Source organism: Maylandia zebra, linkage group LG6 (genome assembly GCF_041146795.1).
Source record: "Maylandia zebra isolate NMK-2024a linkage group LG6, Mzebra_GT3a, whole genome shotgun sequence".
Classification (NCBI taxonomy): Eukaryota; Metazoa; Chordata; class Actinopteri; order Cichliformes; family Cichlidae; genus Maylandia; species Maylandia zebra.
The window spans coordinates 36,154,414-36,176,787 of record NC_135172.1 but is presented as its reverse complement, the minus strand read 5'-3'; the positions used below and the strand labels follow the sequence as shown (position 1 = coordinate 36,176,787).

General features: G+C 40.1%; 1 protein-coding gene across 7 annotated transcripts; it reads left to right on the top strand.

The window, feature by feature from the left end:
* Positions 1–1,788: 1,788 nt before the first annotated feature.
* On the top strand, positions 1,789–22,280 carry LOC101468519 (girdin). Of its 7 annotated transcripts, XM_076885158.1 has the most exons (30): positions 1,789–1,970; positions 2,479–2,901; positions 2,982–3,073; positions 4,299–4,404; positions 6,704–6,773; positions 7,082–7,140; positions 7,226–7,309; positions 7,461–7,601; positions 7,763–7,941; positions 8,819–8,900; positions 9,607–9,765; positions 9,934–10,080; positions 10,227–10,371; positions 11,908–12,555; positions 12,649–12,854; positions 12,951–13,145; positions 13,816–13,946; positions 14,053–14,194; positions 14,271–14,444; positions 14,731–14,892; positions 15,032–15,309; positions 15,466–15,609; positions 15,722–15,908; positions 16,102–16,247; positions 16,435–16,527; positions 18,368–18,579; positions 19,240–19,320; positions 19,885–20,121; positions 20,302–20,367; positions 20,614–22,279. In XM_076885158.1, the coding sequence occupies exons 2-30, from the start codon at positions 2,839–2,841 to the stop codon at positions 21,696–21,698; spliced, it is 5,514 nt and encodes a 1,837-aa protein (XP_076741273.1). In that variant the 5' UTR covers positions 1,789–1,970; positions 2,479–2,838; the 3' UTR covers positions 21,699–22,279. The 7 variants fall into 7 exon arrangements, with proteins under 7 accessions (XP_076741273.1, XP_004539002.2, XP_004539003.2 ...); XM_004538945.5 differs by lacking the exon at positions 1,789–1,970 and having other exon boundaries at positions 2,312–2,901; positions 14,056–14,194; positions 20,614–22,280; XM_004538946.5 differs by lacking the exon at positions 1,789–1,970 and having other exon boundaries at positions 2,313–2,901; positions 10,296–10,371; positions 20,614–22,280.
* The last annotated feature ends 94 nt before the right edge of the window (positions 22,281–22,374 follow it).

Genomic DNA, 22,374 nt, shown 5'->3' with positions numbered 1-22,374 from the left:
GGTGTCTTTTCCCTTTATTAAATTTACTTTTGTGTCTGAGGTTCCCAGTTTAGTTATTGTTATTTTCTTTCTGAATTACTTTACTCGTTAATTGTCTTCTGTGTCTCATATTCAGTTCCTTCTTCCTCCCCTGTGATTGTGTTGATTCTGTGCACCAGTGTCTCATTTCCTCCCAGCTGTGTCTCATTTCCTTGATTAACTTTTACTGTGTGAGTATACATAGTGCTGTCTTCTCTTTGTCTGTGCTTGCAGTTTTTGTTTATTCTCCTAGTTTGTTTGCATGTATCACCTCTGCTGTTGGATTTATGAAACTTATTATTTATTGGGCTTTTATCCACCAATAAAGTTGCATTTTGTTTATTCCACCTGTATCCTGAGTCTATATTTGGGTCCTTAACCTAAAAACTGTGACATATCTGACCTCAAGCTTGAACGGAGGCACTTAAAGACTGACAAAGCCAAGCTTGTTCAAACACTGTCAGACAATGCTTGGATAAGACAGGTTGTAAGGCTTAATCTATCCGTCCCATTTACTGCTTGTCCAATTCAGGGTCATGGGGTGACTGGAGCCTATCCCAGCTGTCATACGGTGAGAGGCCACATTTGAGCTATGGCCAAATAAAACATCTATCCTCTGAGATCAAGTCAAGGTTTGTGGAAAAAGGAAAATAAGGAAAATATTTTTCAGAATATTTTTGGCCACTCAAGGGTGGACAGACAAACAGCAAACTTACAAGAACATACCCAAAAAGGAGAGAGAAAAGTGTTACCTGTACACTAAAAACAGAGAAGTATTTGTTTCTAGGCAATGTATTAAAGGCCAAGTTGTTTTCATTTCTCCTGTTCATTTGAGCCATTTAAAGATTTCTTCCTTAAGCAAACGTCTGAAATTGAACCCATGTACTGTGAGTGATGGGAGACAAGAAGAAAAATTCTTCTGTATAAAAATGTATGATAATGTTTATTTGTAAGTAAATGTGGAGGATCATATGTCATATCGAGTAATTAAATTTCTGTATCTTTCTGTAGCAACAATTACTAAAGTCAAGAGTGCTGCAGCCCACTCACAAATCAGAAAATTCAGCGGGGCCTTAAATCTTAACTCTAAACAAAATGAAAGTGGTGTATTTCCTTGAACATTTTACTAAAAAAAAAATATAAGCAACACAGGCTGTTGGCTATAAATTGCTAATGCTACCCAGTGTTAAGGCCAATGTATGACCCACTTTCAGTACAAGAGCAAAAAAATTTAGGTCAGATTAATGAGTCGTACCACAAACTAACCTGCTATTACCAATTTGAATTCTGTCTTATAAATCAAACTGTCTAACTGTACATACTCACTTGAGTGAGTAATTTCAACCACAATTTCTCTTATTTCTGCAGCCAATCTGCAGTACCTTTGAGGCCTAGCAGGGTGCCTCAACCCACTTTAGGAACTACCATTCTACTGTTCTAAAGCAGTAATGTAGACTTGTACACATTTACAGTTATTGTTGGAATCATAAATGGACAAAACATATAGAAAGATCAATTGCACAATTGTTCATGATGTTATCTTACTAGTAATATTGACCAGATACCAATATCATTCAGGGTTATTGTGACACTCTTAATATAAACACAACTTTACGATTTTAAATGTATAAACTGTAATTTGTAGCAATGGGAATTGCATTTACCCATGTGTTCCGCCCGGAGTCTTGAGAGTGTAACACCGGAAGGTGAGAAGTAGACTCATGACTGTTTATTAAGAGTTTAAAATAAGTTTACCTCGGACGAGGGAAAGTTCAACCGAGCATCTTGTGGAGTTTATAGAGAGAACAAGATGAAACATAATTTATCTAGAAATTGTGCACAAAAAATGTATAACTTAAACACGAGGTGGTGCTGTTACACCATTATGGTCTTTTGCGTGCCAAAGTTTTGTACTGTGAGTTTATTTTGGATGTATTCTGATGTATTCAGAGGTAAGAACCTCAACGACGTCTCTGATATGTTTCTAGATTAGTCTAGCAACCTTTTGAATTCAGATTAACGCTTTTAGTGATTGCTGTGCTTTCTGGGTTGGACTGTGTATTTCTGTATAAAATTACCGGTGGGCTGCATTTTCTTTTTGGGGGAGTAGGGGGATTTAATAGCTCCACTTAGCATCTACGAGCAATGCTAAGTGGCTACAGCTGAAGTGGATGTATCAGCAGCAGCAGCCTTACTTCTGCTGCCCGGTGGAAAAGAGGCTACTGCTGCTGCTGCTGAAAGGAAGGGGTGGGGGCGCTATCACCATGGTAACAGATTAAAGGCAAAGCTATTTCGGCGTTTCTGCTGCAGTAACTTCAGAATATGAACCCAAGGGGATTTTTTTTTTTTTAGAGTTAAATTATATTAGGGAGGTGATATTTCTATTTGGCTCAAATGCCACTTTTTCAAACTTCTTTGCTCCTTTAAACATCCCTAATGCAGCAGTGCCAACTCTTTCAGTGCGACGAGCAGAGAGCAGGAGGGGGGGAGGAGGAGGATTGACAGCAGATGCCTTTGCAGCAGAGGACCAGAGAGGATGGATGTCCGTGTGTGCTGTTCCGGGACAAAATCCGCACATGTTTAAACGTTCACTTATCGAAAATTAAACCGCGAGATTTTACGAGTTTGTGAGAGAAAGCAAAGACAATTCAAAGCGCAGTGTCAGAGGGAATTCTTCTCTAAGGAAGATGGACGGGACGACCTGAATAGACGATTGGATCACTTCATTTAAAAGATGTATTTCGTGCTATCATTTTTTTTTTCTTGATTAAATCAACTTGGATGTTCTATTGAGACCAGTCACTCAAAGCCTAGCTAACGATGGAGAGTGGAGTTTTTCTGCCCTGTCTGGATCAGTTCATGCTGAGCCCACTTGTCACTTGGGTAAGTGATGTACAATGCTCTGGTCTCCTCACAGATACTGTGATATCGACCTCAAATCCCATATTCTCTTTGCTGTTTAGGTGAGGACATTCGTGCCAAATGATGGGGGCATGCACTTGGATTTTTCTGAACTGCTGGATGGAGTCTTTCTAAACGACATAATGACCCAAATGTAAGTAATTTTATCCCAGTTTGAGCCTCCTGTTCATTTATCTGATTTTCAATCTAAGTTGTGTCAAGATAAATTCAGATTTTTGGCTGACTGTGGTCAATAAAGAATCTTTTTTTTTTTTGCTGATTTCTGATCCTCTTGCTTCATGGTGTAGCATCCACTGATACTGTATGAAGCATCTGCTAACATTCTTATCCAGGGATCAACAGTACCAGCTTTGTTACTCTGCAGTAATAAAGGGGATCTTTGTAGTCAGCTGCAGACTTCCTCATTACTGACAGGTTTGGGTGTCTGACATAAATGTTAGAATTAGCATAAAAGTTACCCAGAGATGTCAGACAGACCAGACTGAAGGCAAGAGATTAACCAAAACATGAGAGACCTCATCCATACTGGCAAGATGCTACTTAAGAGATTATGATAGTTTTGCCTTATGTTCTGAGGGAATTACCCTCGTCCTTAGCAAACACTACCAAACCAGTGTGTTAAGCCTTCATGTGCAAGTTAAATGACACTTCAAAGATTGATAGATGACTCCTAACTAAAACTGAAGCACTCCAAAGAAAGAGGAAAAAAACTATGATCGAGTGCACTTGTGGATAATGCTCTTTAGCCATTGCAAATCTATAGTATCCATTCACCCCAATTATCTCCCCAGGGTCACAATAACCAGTTCTACATGAAAAAAAAAAGTTGCACTGAAGGGAGGGGAAGAGGCGGGATAATCTCCTGGATTGGGAAGACCCTTTGGGATTAGGGCCTGGTGTTTAGTGCCACTGGGACACAGATGGGAGGGGGAAAGAGTACAGAACAGGACAAACAGCACACAGAGGGAGACTCGGCAGCTCAGCATTATATTTGTGTCTGTTTCAATAATTATGACTGACTCTTTTTACGCTTTGCCTTCTTCTTTTTATCATCGTATATTAAGCGTATATATATGTTTCACTTTCTCAGTAATGAAATCTTACCTCCATAACAACCTATAACAACATCAAGCTTTAGAAACACAACAAAACAAAACTCCAGTTTGTTGGCAGGAAGGAATGATGTCACACAGGCTAAAGTTGGGAATGAATAGGGATCTTGTGAATGTTTCCGAGTCAAGATTTCTATCAGTTGCAGCTTCTTCTTATCCAAACATGTTAATTATGTTTGACTGCTTGTTGGTTGGTTTGAAAATGGCAGTAATGTCAAGTAAAACACTTTTATGTTACATTTTCAGAAATCCTTCAGCTTCATCTCAGGGTGCAAAGAAAATGAGCAAGGATCCAAGTCAGAGGATCCAGAACCTGAACTTTCTCGTGCAGCAGATCAAGACATTTTACCTGGTGAGTTCCCTTTTTTTTTTTATAGATACAGCAGCAGCTAAGCTTTCAATCTCCCTTAACATCAGATTATAATATAGTCTGGGTTTACTTTAACTTCAACATACTGGATGACTTAGAAGATCAACTAGTTCTTCTTAAGATGCATGGCCTAAATTTCAGTCATGTGAACATCTGTGTAATCGGCACAGGAGCGGCATTAGAGCACAGCCAGAGCCGGAGTAAAGCTGCAGTCAGAGTCACAGACAGAGCTTTAGACTGACGTATAAAGTTGCAAAATTCATGGGCAGACACCAGTGGTGTTAAAATCTTGGATTTTCTGTCTGTGTCAGAGTAATTAAGCACAATTTAACCCTTGAAATCAGTCAGAATCACCAGAGAAGCGATTTCACTGAGAACAGGACAATGAATTGATTATCTTAAGGAAAGGATAATCCACACAAATGAAACCACAGTAGCAGTATTTCTACTGTAGTTGCTTTTTGAAAACATACATGTATGTCTGCTAGTTATGTTGTTAATAGTACCTCTGCACACCAACACAATGCATTTTAAATCAAAGAGTCAACATTCAATGAAGTTCAGACTTTCATCTTTAATTCAAGAAATCAAAAAAATGCATTAATTGTTTAGGAATTATACACAATTTTATACAGATCGTCTATTTTTATACTAATCTTAGAGGCTGAAAAGTAACAGAACAATTGACAAACTCAGTAATGAGGTCCAAAGGGATGTCCATGCAAGTGAAGATAATCTTTAGACTGAAAAACTAGAATCAATCTGTCAGAAACTTTAACAGTGGACAAATTATTCTTTAAAAAGGGTGCATTCCAACACGTTCTCACTCCCAAAGCGTAACATTTTACGCTAGGTGACAAAACGTCGACATGTTACGCCTCGGGAGTGAGAACGGGCTGTGCATTCTGAACTATACCGGGCTATGATCTCTACTCTGATGCTGCAAAATTGATTGAACAGCAATTCACAGCATAAATAGATGGTGACCCAAACACACTGTAAAAGCAAACCAAGAGTTTATCAAGGCAGAGAAGTGGGATATTCTTCAATGGCCAAATCAGTTATCTTATCTCACCTCAGTAGAACAGGCTTTTCAGTTATTGAGGGCATAACTGACGGAGGAGAGAACCAACAGAAGGCAGGCAGGAGGAAAAGTCTGGTAGAGCATCTCAACGGAGGAAACAGCATTTCGTGATCTTCATGGGTTCTAGACTTAAGACTTGCTGTAAATGATTTTTTTTATCCAAATGTTAGAACAATCCTTATTTCTTTAAAATTATGTCAGTTTGTCCACTTACTTTTGAAACTTTGAAAATGAGGAACTATGTATAAAAACGTCTGCAGTTCAGTTAATGCTATACTTACGTTAAACTCATCGAGTTAAAGCTGAAACTCTGCACTCGACTTCTCTATACAGTAACGTTACACAAACAGCTATATTACACAAACTGTGTCACTATCCAAAGACTTCAGGACCTAACTGTACACATTTTAAGTTGTTTGTCCCCAGTGAATGGAAACAGAGACAGTCTGAGATAAACTGCAGCGTGCCATGTTTATTTTTGCATTAAAATTATTATTAGTAAGGCACTGTAGATCTAGGACATCTAGAAGTGTTGCAGTCTATTTTTGGTTATTTTCATTCTCTAAGATCAGTTAAAAGACTTGACCGCTGCACTGGTTTAACTGGAACTTTCAGCTAAATGTCAGTGTGTGAACATGGTTCAAAGTTACAAGGCTAACATGTTTAGTATGTATGACGCTGTCTACAATTACAACATGAGTATAGCATCTAGCTTGCTGTCATTTAATAATTTGTGCTAAACAAATAGTGCAGCTGCAGCTGTTTGAATTAGTGTATTTTTGTTTGATTTTGACCTAATGGAGCTAAAGCTTACATTAAGGAGATGCAGTGATTCAATATGAAAGAGACAGAATAATAACAAGTGCAGTTCTATAGAGGAGCTTTCGCATAAGGTTCAAAAAGAAAGGATGATGGGAAACTTAGGCAGGGACAAGGCTGCAGCAGTTTTACAGAATTTCACCACGGCACCAGGGAAACTGGCTCTGTCATTTACCCATTCAGAGCACTCACCATTTGTTGGCAGTGTTTCTATACATGTATTTGAGCAGGTCCTATGTGCTGTACATACATACTTCTCCATCTATTCAAACACTTTGGCTAGAATGCAAGAAGTGTTTTGTCCTTGTTTCACTTTAACCCAAATGTGGGGTTTTTCTCTAACCATCTCTCTTCTCTTTTCTGTCTCTTCTTTTGTAGGATAATCTGAGACAATTAATCATGACTCCTTTGCCAAATGTGTTGCTGCTTGGCAGGACTCCTTACTGTGGTATGCTCTTTAAAACGATTATACATTCCCAATATGCACCGCTTGATTTTCAGTGGTCAGTGATTTCTGAATAGTTAACAATGAAAACCTTTGAGTCTGTAAAATGAAACAGACTCTTTTCAGCTCCTTTAATTCAACTGCACACCGCTATCAGTCTGATAGCCGCACTAACTTCTGATGGCAATGCTTCCGCAAGTGATGACCCAAATACACCAACCAGCGCTGTGTTCAGTTTAAATCCATGACAGCAGTCCTACTTCGATCCAGTGGGTTTGTTTTCCAATAATTCAATTTCTTTACTCTCATAGAACAAAGCCTGGATGAAATGAGGAAACTTTTGCTATTACTATTGGGATGTGCAGTTCAGGTAAATACTGAGTGATTCATATTTTAAAATGGTGTTTATGTTTTACGTTTCTGGGTCAGATTTGTGCATTTTTGCATTTTTACAGTGTGAGAAGAAAGAGGAGTACATTGAGAGAATCCAGACACTTGACTTTGAGACAAAAGCAGCAATAGCTGCTCATATTCAGGAGGTATTTGACTTTATATGACATATGCTTTGAATGCTACAGCGTTTTTTTTTTACAGGTAATCATTTGTTTTTGTGCAGTTGTTTGTGTAGTTGCTGTGTTTTGTATTATTCTTTCCTCAACTACGCTGATTGTCATGTCCCGTGTTTAACAGTTGACTCACAGTCAAGACAATGTGCTGGATCTGCAGTGGTTGGAGTCTAGTGAGCTGCACCCCGATGATATGGAGGCAGCAGTAAGGAACATGACCACACACCTCCGACACCTGCTGGATCAGAGGGATACCCATCTGGAGGTACTTAATTTTCATATTTACAAACAGTATTAGCTACATATTTTTATAGGAACAATGGATATTATTTTATTAAGATGCTTTTCATTTTAGACTGAGCTCAGATACTGTACACTCATCACTAATGTTCAACCTGTAGTATTAATCCTGCTTCCTATTTGCAGACTATAGCAGAGCTAATGCAGGAGAAAGAGGGTGTGGTAAGTTTGCTCAGTAGCCCCTCCAGCCCACAGTCTGCCAGCTACTCTCCTACAATTCAGCAGCAGCAGGTGGGGACCCAGCAACATCTTGCAGTCGAACTGGCTGACTCTAAGGCAAAGATCAGACGACTTAGACAAGAACTGTAAGTATGTGATAGGTGGGAAAAATAATTGTTTTCTTTGTTTGTTGACTAAAATTAGCTTAAAAAGTTAAGATATATTTTACACTAACTGGAGATCAGAACATTTTCATATGAAAGTTACTACATAGATTGGATCAACGTTAAAAAAAGGCAAACTAATACAAAAGAGGTTGTAGTAAGTTGGAATTTTTGTAGAACTTTTCTGCCCAGATTTATTTCATCTTTTGTCCCCTTCATGTCACCAAAATGTTTGCAGAGTAAAGCGTTTGCTTTTCTCCCACATTAAAAGATTATTAGGTTAAGCATTGTAGAGTTCCTCCTAACGGTGCTGATTGGTAAATGGGTTTCCTCTGTGTAACTGCCAGTAGGGAATAAATAGGAGGCAGAGAGAGAGAGAGATAGTACAGGATAAGAGATGCCCTGCAGAGTTTGGCCCACATTACTGCCTGCTTGGCAGGTTCAATGCCTATGCACTACCACTGACCCATATTTGCTCTGCATATCTGCAGATACTGCACACACGAACACACGCACGCTAAAGCTGATCCAATCAAGATCTCAGTTCCATCATTGCTGTCCATCCCATCAGCTCACATACTGTTCAGAAACACAATGTCACATAAAGCCATGCTCTGATTTTTTTGAATGGCCTTAGACTATTCTTTTTATATAAGAAAATTAACACACTTTTTTTGTCATCAGCATGTGGGAAGGAAAGAAATGAAGCTTAACAGCTAATGTTTGATCCATTTTGTCAGAATTGCTTATATTTCTGTTATGCTTACTTATTATTTAAACATTTTCAATTCGTGTTTAAAATGTAGCGCATGCTAACCTCCCAACTTTATGTCTCTCTGTGATCCACACATGACACCAGAGAGGAGAAGAGTGAACAAATGCTGGACTGCAGACATGAGTTGGAGAACATGGAGGCTGAGCTGAAGAGAATCCAGCAGGAGGTCTGAAGTCAAAGAACACGTTGAAAAAAAAAAAAAAAAAAATCACAGCTAATGGTGACAAACAGTAACCTCCTGACCTCTCTGCAGCTTATGCAGATTATTGAACGCTGTACTTTGCTGCAGCTCCGTGCTTAATAACTACTAACTTAAACCTCTGAACACTGACTCAGATGTACAGCTAAAGCCCCTGTGGATTTGTCTGCTCGGGAAATCTCAATTTGCATTTGTGGCTTAGATGGTCACACTAGTTAACATGGTTCATATATTTATAACAATTAAATATTTAGTGAAAATAAAAGCAGTATTTAATTTCTTACAGCCATTTTTGTCTAGTGGAATGGAAAAAGTTATTATATCACCTTAAATTTTATATTGTTGTGAAACACTTAATCATGATCTTTGTCTCTAAAGGTTCTTTATTAATAACATTTTACTTACTTATATGTGCCTTGGCTTTCCCTGATAAAGTTATCACATGACAACAGATTGGATGTTCACGTCTTACCATAACAAAAAACACACAAATCTTCCATTCGTGTTTCCAACTAAACTAAGTCAGTGTTCTCTGCTGTTTTAGCTATTTGATGTTGAACTGATGTTTGATGATGAACTTTAGAGTTTATGGCGGAAATTTCTGACTATAAAAAGCTGTATCAAGCTTAAGACTTTTTTGTTATAAAACATTCTTTTCTCTTAACTTTACCAGAATTCCCAGTTGCTTCTGGATGCACGCGCAGCCCGCACTTACCGTGATGAACTGGATGCCCTGAGAGAGCGAGCCATCAAGGCGGACAAGCTGGAGAGTGAAGTGGGACGCTACAGGGAGCAACTGCACAAGATGGAGTTCTACAAAGCCAAAGTGGAGGTTGAGGCAGAATAAATACATGTAGAACATACATACATTACAAACATACAATAGACTTTTAATTAACTAGTGTAGTGAAAGATTCAAATAAAGAGAAATATGATGATTGTGTGGGATTCAGTGTGGTTTACTATTTAAGGTGAATTTAAATATTTTTTCATGTTTCAGGAGCTAAAGGAGGATAATAGGGTACTCCAGGAGACTAAAGAGGTTTTGGAAGATCAACTGGAAGGCTGGAGGGCACGCTCAGATAAAATCCACCAGCTGGAGAAACACAATCTGCTGTTGAAGGCCCAGGTCCATGACATGGAACAGGTCAGACATCTCCACAGAGTTTACCAGAAATATCATTTAAAATATCTGGAAGGTTAGATTTCATCTTTAATGTTCATCTAGCTTGTTCACCAGCTGGACAGGTAGCGCTCTTATACCACCGCTTATAGTTTGGGTTTTCACTTAAGGAGAGGGAGGCAGATCGGAGGCGCATTGAGGAATTGCAAACGGACAACTTGGCTTTGTGTTTGGCACAGAGGAGGAGTATGGAGGAGTCCCAGCACCTAGGCTGGGAGTTAGAGCAACTCTCCAAGACCACAGAAAGCTCCCAGGGTAAGAGTGGGTGTAAAGAAGGAATAATGAGAGCTTAGGCTAATCTACAATATATTGCCAAAAGTATTCACTTACCCATCCAAATCACTGAATTCAGGTAGTGTGCAGAGGTGACCAACTTTCTGCAGAGTCAGTCACTACAGACCTCCAAACTTCACGTGGTCTTCAGATTAGCTCAAGAACTGTGTGTAGATAACTTCATGGAATGGGTTTCCATGGTTGAAGAGCTGTATCCAAGCCTTACATCTCCAAGTGCAATGCAAAGCATTGGATACAGCGGTGTAAAGCATGCCCCCACTGGACTCTGGAGTGATGCATCACACTTCCCCATCTGCCAATCCAATGGATAAATCTAGGTTTTATAGTTTTCCAGGAGAATAATAATTTTATGACTATATTATCCCAAGTGTAACGTTTGGTGGAGGATGGATTATGGCATGGGATTGATTTTCAGTTGGGCTCGGCCCTGTCACGGCTGCATAGCCGGTGTGGCTAACCTCTCACCCTGGGTCAACACACCTGAATCACATGATTAGTTTGTTACCAGGCCTCTGGAGAACTTCAGGACATGTTGAGGAGCTAATTTAGCCATTTATATCAGCTGTGTTGGTTCAAGGACACATCTAAAACCTGCAGGGACACCGGCCCTCGAGGCCTGGAGTTGCCCACCCCTGTCCTAACTAATAATAGCAACACAAGAACTTAACATATTTCCAATATAACATAAGGCACCAATAATACAAAAACAACCTCAAAATGTCAGGCTACAGACCCAGCCCCTGACAGACCCCTTAGTTCCAGTGAAAAGAATGAAGACATTTTGGACAATTTAATGCTCCTAATGTATAGGAATAGTTTGAAGATAGCCCAGTGCATTCAGATGTGCAATGCACAAAGTCCTAAAAGAAATGGATCAGCAGGTTTGGCCTGAAAGACCTTGACTGGCCTGCACAGAGTCCTGAGACTACAAGCCAGGCATTCTCGTCCAACATCATGTCCAACCTCTGGATGAATGGTCAAAATGTTCCATAAGCACACGCCTAAACCTGGTGGAAAGGCTTCCCAGAAAAATGTGAAGCTGCTATTTCAGGAAAGGATGGGACGACATCATATTAAACTCTGCGAGTTAAGAATGCTGTGTCATTCAAGTTCATATGCGTGACTACTTTTGGCAATATAGTGTACTTTCCAGTGAGAGTAGATAAGGATAAGTTATGTAAAGGTGTGCATGCATTATTGTGCCATCTCTTAAATAAGTTATTTACTTGAAATACTCAACAATCAGGCTTAAGATGTGACTTTTATTGTCTTTGTTAAATGAATCTCTGTTACAAAAAGTGAATCAGAGGCATGTCTGTACATATGAGTGGCGCTTCTACTGATACCAAACTTATTTTTAATGATATTTTTGCAAATAGCAGCATTGCAGAATGTGAAAGTGACCAGTTAATAACATTCCTAGAAAAGTGAGCTATTTTCACTTGTTTCTCTCAAGCGTCTTGCAAACTAACTGTGTGTTTGTGTGTTTGTCAAAAGGCCAGCAGACCCTGAGTGAGGAGGTCAGTGAGAGGGCCTGCAGTCGATTGCTGAAACTGGAGAAAGAGAACAAACATCTCCTGAAGATTATAGAGGAGCTCAGAGCTTCTGTTAATAACATCACACAAACCAAACATAGCCACCTGGCGATGTGTAGTAACAACTGTACCTCATCAACAGACGAGTCCTCTGTGTTGCAGACCTCCTGCTCGAATGCTAAAAATCACTCTAATGGAGTCTCCCTCAGTATTGTAACAGAGTCGATGCTAAATGGGGATTTAAGCTGCCATCAGCAGCTAGACACCGAGGAGTTGGAGCGAGTCCAGAGTGTGAACCATCTCACAGCTAATCCAGAGCGTAATATCCAGGAGAAAGGACAGCTAGAGGATGGAGATAGTGGAGACCATTTCAAAGAAAGGATGTCTGATTTGGAAGTCTTAGAAAACAATCACAATAGGCGCCATTATTTTGTGAGGTCACATGATCACTCGCCTGGCTCAAAGAACAGCAGTCCCCGCCATGAAAGCATCTTCACAGGTCTGCCAACACGCTCCTCCTATGCCAGCAAGCACACACAGCGGCTAGAGGCCAAATGCAGGGCCCTGGACACAATAAATCAGCATCTACAAACTTCACTTGACAACACTGGTAGGTCCCATAGAAAATAAGTAGTGTTTTTGTACTTATATAGCAAAACATTTTCAGATTAATTTATTTCTTCTATCATTCTCCATGTTCAAGACCGAAAGGTTCAGCGTCTAGAGGCAGAGGTTGAGGAGCTGGAAGCAGAGAATCAGAGCCTGCAGGCCTCTTTAGAGGAACTTCGCATCTCTGCACGACGCCTGGAGCAGTTAGAAACAGAGAAGCAGACCCTGGAGCATGAAACAACTGCCCTGGAGAGAGACAAGAGGCAGCTAGAGAAAGAGAATCGACGACTCCGGCAACAGGTGGACAATTTTTAAAAAAAAAATAAAGATATCAGTTTTCTAGCGTTAGATAATGTTTGGAAACCTTATCGACTGTTCTACTTTCCTGTATTTCAGGCTGAAATCCAAGAAGCCAAATTAGACAGCAGTAATGTCTGTATGGCTAGCTTGGAAAGGGAGATGCGTTTTCTTGTAAAGGAAGTGGACGGATTAAGGGAAACTGCTGAGAGGGTGAAAGGCCTGGAGAGAGACAACAGAGAACTGACCAAGCAGGCTGCTATCGACCAGAGAACCCTGGCAACCCTCAGAGAAGTGAGGACTGACTGGATGCATAACATGACCGACAGCGTTTAATACATTTATTAGACTGTCACCCAATCTAAGGTTTATGCCAAAGCTGGCCTAACCGTACTGGTAATTACTAAAATGATTTTATTTTGTGTTTCTGTAATCATTAATACACCAGAAGCACAAGCTTTTTATATCAACATTACATTTTTAACACTAAAATAAAAATATTGTTGTTATTCATGAATTTTCAAATTTACAGTTTTACTAAAAATACTGAAAAAATAGTAAAGAACATCATTATGTTTTGATTAAGATCCCAAATTTTAATTGTTTACTTGCAGTAAAAATTGTCTACTTTGCTGGCTCAAATTTAGGTATAAACATGAATTCATTTTGTTATTTACCTAATAAATAACAATATAATTTTTAGTTTTACACAAGCTTTTGACAGATTTCTAAAATATTCATATTTTCTTTATTTTTTATGAGTGGTGGTCTAATAAATGTGTTAAGCACCTTAACCTTTAGTGGCAGTCTTCATATAACTACTTCAGGCCAACTAAATGACATTGCCGTCCCTTACATAATTTCCTTAGGGATTAATAAAGTATTCTGATTTTGATTCTGATTAAGCAATACTGCTATTATGGAAACCTGTTTGTTTTATTTGAAATGTATTGTCTATCTTTAGGAGCTAGTTAGCGAGAAGCTGAGAACCCAGCAAAGAGACAATGAACTAGAGAGGCTTTCCCATGAGCTGGAAATGAAGGTCCTGAACCAGGAGAGTGCACATCAGGCTGAACAAGAGAGACCAGATAACAGGTCTGTGCATACTCTTTGGAGCTTTCTGTTCCCATCACGTAACTATTTAAGAGAATGTTATAACAAATGCAAAGTTTTATAACGCAAAATAATTTTCTATACACAGCAGGTTCAAAATGCTCGAGTCTGAGCTGGAGACATCTCTGAAAAAGTCTCTGCAGATAAAAGACGACAAGTTGGCTTCTTTGGAGGCCCGTCTGCAGGAATCCTCCTCTCTGAATCAGCAGCTGCGCCAGGAACTAAAGAGTGTAAGGAATAAAGTTAAGCTTCCCAGACCTGTTAGTTTCTCTGGATCCACTTGAACGACTGTCTTCCATCACACAGGTGAAGCTGAGCTATGAAGCCCTGCAACAGAGGCAGGAGGAAGAGAGGACAACATCAAGTTCCACACCTCCAAGAGAAACTGGCAAGGCCATGAGTGAATGGCTACGTGAAAGTCAGGAAGCTACCAAAGAACTGCTAAAGCTAAAAGATCGCCTCATTGAAGTCGAGAGAAATGTAAGTGACATTGTGTGTGTGAGAGAGATTGGGTGAATGAGACTCGTAGTAAAAAGTGCTTTGAGTGCTCAGTTAAAATAGAAAAGTGTCTAAATAAGTAGCAGTCCATTTACATTTCTGTAAACACATAAAGAGGAACATAGAACACATAAAGCTGTACAATATTAAATTATATCATGGGTTCCTGTACACAGAGATTCCCTATTTTTGATAATGGCACACAAATTATGCTAAAGCTAATACCACGCTACAGTTTGTCATAATATCTTCCTGCTCTCTTATGCAGAATGCGACACTGGAGGCAGAACGCCAGGCTTTACAAGCCCAGCTAAAACAGCTGGAAAGTCAGTCTGACAGCCAGCAGGCTCAGGTCCTTGCCCTGCAGCGGCAGGCTGCCTCACTGCAGGAGAACAACACAGCATTGCAGACACACAATGCAACCCTGCAGGTGTCATTACAATACACACTAGTCTCTGTAACAGAATTCACATAAAAGCTTCTGTAATATCCTCTGGTAAGCTTCTGCTCTTGTAAACAGCATACATAAACTATTTATGTTACATTAATTCCTTGGTGTTTTTCTCCAGGTGGAAAAGTCAACACTGAATTCACAGAGCGCCTCCCTTATGGCCCAAAACACTCAGCTGCAGCAGCAGCAGTCTAAGGCAGAAAGTGAACGGGACAGTGCTATACATGAACGTGAAGAGCTGCGTGGTGCTCAAGAGCAGCTGTTACGAGATCATGAGCGCCTGGCAGTCCTGCATGAGCGACAAGCCATGGAGTATGAGGCCCTGATGGGCAAGCACGGCTGTCTGAAAAATGCCCACCGCACACTGGAACTGGAGCATCGCACTCTTCAAGACAGGTAGGTCACAAGAGAGCTGTGGACGATGGTAAAAGTTTGCATACAAGTTCATTTAAACCACTTGTCTTAAGGATCATTCATATCTTTAATCTGAGCATTGCCAGTTAACCTAAACCCAAACATGAACTTCATATTCATGTTTGGATTGTTATTTAGATACAACAGCCTGTTGCAGCAACGTAGCAAATTAGAAGACCTGGAGAAAGCCCTCAAGGAGGAGCAGATGAGGATGGCTTTGGAGAAAGAACAGCACAGGACAACGGCTGCTGAGTGCTGCAGACTCCGTGATGAGAAAGACTGGTGAGAACGTGCATGCACACAAACCTACACACACACACAAACTCCAGAGCATGTATATATATGTGGATATATCAACAAAGGAAATTTTTCTCATGATACATAATTTTTTAAGGCTGAACCAGACATACCGCCAGCTTCTTAACGATAACGAAGCGCTGACATCAGATCACAAGCAGCTCAAGAGCCAGCTGAATGAGGCCAAGCTGGAGCACACGTGGCTAGAGGCAGACTTTTCGAAGCTCAAAAAGGACTATCAGCAGCTCGACATCACGTGCACAAAACTCACAAACCAGTGTGAGGTATGCTTTCAAATCCTGTGAATAATCTGACGGTTGCATTAAAATAACAACTTTCAACCATTTTTTTCAAATGCTTAACCAATTCAGAATTCCAAAGGGGCTGAAACCTATCAACCCTATTTTCACAATTGCATATCAGTGCGACTTTTGATAGATGTTTATTTATAAGCATGCATGTTCATCTGACGCTTAGCTGCTGAGCCAGTTGAAGGGCAACCTCGAGGAAGAGAACCGCCACCTGCTCGCCCAGATTGAGACCCTGATGCTACAGAACCGGACTTTGCTGGAGCAGACTATGGAGAGCAAAGATCTCTTTCATGTTGAAGAACGCCAGTATATGTAAGTGCACAGGACAATAGTAAGTTTACCATGATCAAATCTTCATGCTATAGTATTTTGCTAATGGACTTAACAATGTTTGGTACCTGCAGACAACAAAACATTTCGCTAATTAGGATATCAAAAATGCCCCTTTAGTGAGACCTAAATTCTATTGATGATTAACCTATAATCTCTCTCTTTTCAGTGACAAGCTTAATCATTTGAGGAGGCAGAAAGAGAAGCTGGAGGAAAAGATAATGGACCAATATAAGTTTTATGAGCCCTCGCCTCCTCGCAGGTAAGGGGACACCTTTATTTTCATGTTTATGTTGATGAAACAAGTTTTATAACTTTTTACATAAATTCCAGTTCATAGAGACAGTTATTTGATCAATTAAGGCAATTTCATAGCATGGAACATGATTCATTTGTATGTAGTCATATTTCTGGCATGTGAATGCATAAGGATAAAGAAAAGTGAAATGTTCAGTGCATCATGGCAAGACCCTCAGCAGCCTGAACCTATAGCTGCATAACTCAGGCTAGCTTCAGGCTCACGTGAGTCACTAAGCCTTATACTTATACTAATTAGAGGATCCTCATACCTGAAGGCTCTGCCTCCTGTTCAACTTTTGGAAACCATTGGAACTAGGGCTGCTCAATTAATCGAATTTTAATCACGATTACGATCTGGGCTTTCAACGATCATTAAAAATGACTGAGCCGATTATTAGCCCCTCCCTCATTTATCCGCGACACCTTAAAGGCCGGTCCGTGAAAATATTGTCGGGCATAAACCGGTCCGTGGCGCAAAAAAGGGTGGAGACCGCTGATTAAGAGGACCCGAGGGAAGCTCGGAAAGCTAAGCAGAAGTTATTTGGAGAGTGACTGCTGTTGGTTGAAAAGAGAGGTAAAAAAAAAAAAAACTTCAGTGGTGTTGCACACTATTTTATATTATTTTTTTAAAGTCATTGTTAACCCTTTAAAGCCAGTCAGAGCAGCATGCTCCGTTTTGCGTAACTATTTTTAAATCCCTGTAGAACCTGAACCGTGTAAGCTAGCGCAATAATTTGTTTTGCATATGAAACCGGAGGAGTTGTACTTACATCTTATGCCATCAGCTTGTCCTCGGTCACGGTTTCGTTCCACATATAGCTTTGCAAAAATTGCATAAAAAGCGCTTGCAGGAACAAAAACATAATATTCCAGAAACACGTTTTGCCATTCCTATCAGCTGTTCGTAACACTTCCCACAGTGAAATGATGCACATGCTGTTTTCTTTGCAAATTTGCATCATAGGATTGTTTTTTGTTTTTCCTGCAGTATATAAAAATTGCTGTATCTCCAAAATAAAACTATGAAGACACTCAAAATAAATTTCCTGTGGTGGGAAACTATTTTTTTGCAACTTTATTGTATTTAAAGTTTTGAGGGATAAACCTCTTAAATTTCTCCAAGTAGAAATATATGTAAACAAAACAAAAGCGATTTTCAATTTTTTTGTAGTTTATTGCACTTTTTTGCAATTTATGTAATTACTATGGACTTAATGCATACATATTATTAAAATATGGGCTATAACAGTTGTATTGATGTATAGCAACTTGAAATGCTCCCACAAATGGCACTACAACATGTAAAAAAATATATATATATAAGCTCTGGTGGACTTGGTTCTATGGTAGGTCTTAAAGGGTTAAATAAATATCGTCAAATAATCGTGATCTCAATTTCAGTGAAAATAATCGTGATTATCATTTTTGCCATAATCGAGCAGCCCTAATTGGAACTAGAAGTAAGCCTGCACACTGAGAGTGAAGGTCTCTGTTGGGATACATCACACCAGTGTGTGAATGGGTGGATGACTGGATATGTAAAGCGCTTTGGGGTCCTTAGGGACTAGTAAAGCGCTATATAAATACAGGCCATTTACCATTTACCATTTTTACATCTTTAAGATATTCCTGAATGAACTTCAAGTATTGATTGTTTAATCTGATCACAAGAATTTCAAGCTTAATTCGATGGGTAAGTGGTGATGCTTAACCACATCGATGCCCAGTGCATTTTCTGTGCAGACCATCCTCTGTGTTATATTATTTATTTGATTTCCCTTGAATTATCTGCTCTTCCACAGACGTGGGAACTGGATTACTTTGAAGCTGAAGAAGCTGATGAAATCCAATAGCCGCGAGCATGGGCCTGAACGCCCACCCACACCCACACACTCAGGCGTTCCTGAGCCTCAGCTCTCCTGTCACGACAACAGTTCTTTCATCAGCTCAAATGGCTCTGGAGGCTCAGCCTCCACATCAGCATGTGATGTCATCTCACCCCAACGTAACAGCAGTGAGTATTTCCTTCTCAAATTCAAAAGATCATCATCAGAGCTGAAACATGCAGATCATACAGGTGCGTTCATGTAAGATCCAATTCACAGCCACTGTACAGAGATGCATGAATGAAGTGACGGACAAATCAGGTCCATGTACATCTACGTGTGAAGGACGCTCATCTTCCCAGAATTTGACAAAAAAGCCATTTTCTGCCTTAAGATTTTCCATCAAGGTGCGAAAGCTTAAATAAATATGTGTATTTTAAACTAAACCTGTTTCCACATCATTTATATGTGCATTTTGGTAACTATACATATACCAATGGCAGTGTGTGAACAAACTAGTTATCAGTAACTCAGAAAGAAAACTTACAGAAGCATACTTAGTGTATTAAAAATCAGAGTATGTTGTGTGTGTTTCATGTTCAAAGCATCATTCTTTCCAGTGTATGAGGTGTGTCAAGTTTCTTGAGGAATCCTCAGTATTTCTCCCCTTTGTCTTTCTCTTGTCTTTATATTTTTATTCACTCCTCCCAACACCCTCGGCTCTCTTTTCCCCTTGTCTTTGCCCTTCCTACTTCTCCCCTCTCTTTCTTTCCCCTTACTCTCTGCTGGCATCCACACCCTCCCTTCTATCTGTTCTGCGTGTCTCCCATGTGGTCACTCTTAAAAAGCCACTCTGAAAATGTTTCCCCGTATGAGGAACCGGCTGAAGGACAGAGACAAAGTCAAGTCCCTGTTTCGGCGTTCCATATGTAAGAAAGACTGTGGTCCGTTGTCTGGCTTCATCTTGCCCTTTTTACTTACTTCAGTAATTCCAACAGCTTTGTGCTTTATGCTTTTTTAATGCTAGCATACCACTAACTCATATCTGATTTGTCATTGTCCCCAAGTTCTAAAATAACTGGGTAATGTGTTAGCAGTGTGGACATCATTGGCAAACTCATTTCACCAGCCTAATTTAAAGTTATTTGTTATGATATTGCATGTTCTTGCAGATACAGGCTGCTGCAGGACTTATTTTCTAACAGAGTGGCTATATTTGGAACAGTGTGGGGTATTTTATTAGAACCACAGAGGTCAAAGAAATGCTGCATTGCAGGAAGAGACTTTTGTGGCAGTAGCTTTGTAATCCCAGGCTGCAGTGAAAGCGAAACAGATTGAGATTATAATGTAAAAGCTCCATCCTTTACATCTGTTTATATAGTGACCACACTACTGGAAAAAAAACCCCTCATAATCTTCACAGCCATTTCATCTTTCTGTTCCTTTACGTCATCCACATCCCACTTCTTCCATTCTTTCATCCAACAATGAAGCCCTGAGCAGCTTAGTCTGTCCCTCGCCCCCATTAGAGGTAAACTGCTTGCCTGACAGCTCAGTACAGCTGGAAGAGTCAGAAGCTGATGTGGAGGAAAGCAGGAAAGACCCACTGACCTCATCATTTACCGACTCCATCTCGTCCATCCTCCCCCTTCCTCATACCACCACTCTGCCATCTGTCCATCTCGACAGCACCACCACTGACATTGTTCCAGATGTTTCTGAGTTGACAGGTAGAGGCATCCATTAACTAGTGTTTGTTTTGTTTTTGTTTTTTCTTTTGTTAATTTTAATTGATTATATAGTAAAATAAAGTGCAGAGTAATTGAATTAAAACACTGTCACGCGCTGTTCTTGCCTAAGCATAGAAAAGTGTCATTCACACAATAATTGTTTTATTCTTTGCCCCACAGATAAGCATTCAAATGACAGCAATTTGCCATCTGGACTTGAGGACAATGATGAGCTGCAAAATCACGGTAAAACCTTTGGGATACTCATTTAGAGGATTCAACAAACATGCAGGAATTAAGACTAAATCCATCAAATCGCAATCATGACCTTGTTTCATATTAATCTCTATGTTGATCCTTAGTGCCAGCAACTGTTAACTGCTGCTCCCTATTGGTCATTTAGCATATCAAGGTGAAAGAGCAGAGAGATGTTTTTTAAAATGATTTTCATATAAATTTTAGCTCTGAAAAAACATTGTAATCTCTTTTCAGGGCTGAATTGCGCTGAGAGCAGGGCCCAAAGTGAGAGCAGTGTTGAGTTCAACCTGAGCCTGGAGAATGAGCCGTGGTCAAATGGAAGCAGCCCTGTCCAGCACCCTCCATCACGTCGTTCTTCCTCCTCCTCCTACCAACCACCCAGTGATGCCTCAACCCCCCTGCACACAAAGCAGCAGCACAAAGAGAAAGCCTCTACCATGCCCACTGCTAACAGTAAGATTTCAGATATCCAATGTGAACCAAAACAGAGAGATCCTGTTCTGCCTCAGGACTTCTGGCTTAGAAGGGGCACAAAAAGTATTCGAAGAGGGTCAAGGGGGAAGATGACAAGGCGCGCATCAGATTCAGGAGGTACAGGCAAAATCAATCCAGGACTCAATGGGATGAATCCTAAACTGAGCACAAGCAAAGTTGAAACTACCAAAGCCTCTGCTTGTTCACCAATCACAGTGTTGTATGTTCAGGGCAAGTCATCCTCAATGTCTGGCTGCCTCAACTGCTTCTCTTCCCCGATGGGAAAAGAAGGGCGACTTAAAGGGCCGTGGTCTCCCAAAAGTCTCCCTCGCGCAAGCAGTGTCATTTCAACAGCAGAGGGCTCGTCCCGACGATCCAGTGTCAGCAGTGACTACAAGGTGATAGTCAAGACTGACCTGGTCCCTGTCCAGGTTTCAGAGTATTCAGAGAGCAATATTAAGGAAGAAGCAGCAAGCCCGAATCAACAACCAGAGCCAGAGATTAAGAACAGTGAGCCTGCGCCCATTCCTCCTGTCAAACCTCCAAGAGACCCAGCAGCTGTGCAGGAGCCACTTTTTGACTCCTCATTCACTTTCAAATCTGTCTTTTCCAATACAATCTTTGGTGATTCTGTGGTTACCACCACAACTAGTCTAGATGGGCTTGACACCAACCGAACCGTCCTCTGTCAAAATTCACCTCTGGATCAAACCTGTTCACGAGAAATCTCAAAATCTGTCGAAAACACACCGCAAACAGTTCTTAATATGGCAGATGAGCAGAGTCAAAATCCAGAGCATGCAGCTGGGCTGGAAGGGAAAGACGAGCAGCTCACAGTTGCATGAAAGCAGCCGTCACTGTCACATCACTGTACAATTAGTCACTCAAATAAAGCAGGTGGCTATGAAGCAATTATTCATCACAGCACACAAGGATTTTAAGCAATCAGTATGTTTGCACTGTATTACACTGGCTACCTAAGTACATAACTCCTATAAAAGTGTGTTCAATAAAAAGACATTCTGATATTTTTTTTACATTGCTTTAGTAATCAACCTGAGCAGCAGATCAAAAGTATTACAGTATTATTTACACGTTGGTTATTGTTTTGCACAAATGATGTTTAATTTCATTCAGTGATACGTAGATAGATCTCCTGTTTAACCTCTAATTAATTAGATTTATGCGTGTCATTCAGACCTTAGCCATACTTGTAAATATATTCGTGTTTGCCAAAAATATTGTATTCATTTTTGTAACTTCTATTTATGTTCTGTTCCTCATACACGAGTTATAACTTATTATGCACTGCTTTTAGAGTCTCTTTTATTTTGTATTTGAATCTGAGGTGGGAAGTGTTGCTCATATGTAAGACGTGTGTATATCTTCTACTACGTGAACGCTATTTTCCCTTAAATAAAGAAACCTGTGCAAAATGTGAAAAATTTTTGCTCGTCATTCTTTTGTAACCTGGGCCCGCCCCGTGTTCTTATTGGATGGGAGATCAGTCACGTGAGGACA

What these genes read in the sequence shown, in the direction of transcription:
- LOC101468519 (XM_076885158.1), top strand. Translation starts at nt 2,839, where the DNA reads ATGGAGAGTGGAGTTTTTCTGCCCTGTCTGGATCAGTTCATGCTGAGC. An exon ending in GACCACAGAAAGCTCCCAGG is followed by an intron (nt 10,372 to 11,907) that starts GTAAGAGTGGGT and finishes GTTTGTCAAAAG; the next exon opens with GCCAGCAGACCCTGAGTGAG. An exon ending in TGATGAGCTGCAAAATCACG is followed by an intron (nt 20,368 to 20,613) that starts GTAAAACCTTTG and finishes ATCTCTTTTCAG; the next exon opens with GGCTGAATTGCGCTGAGAGC.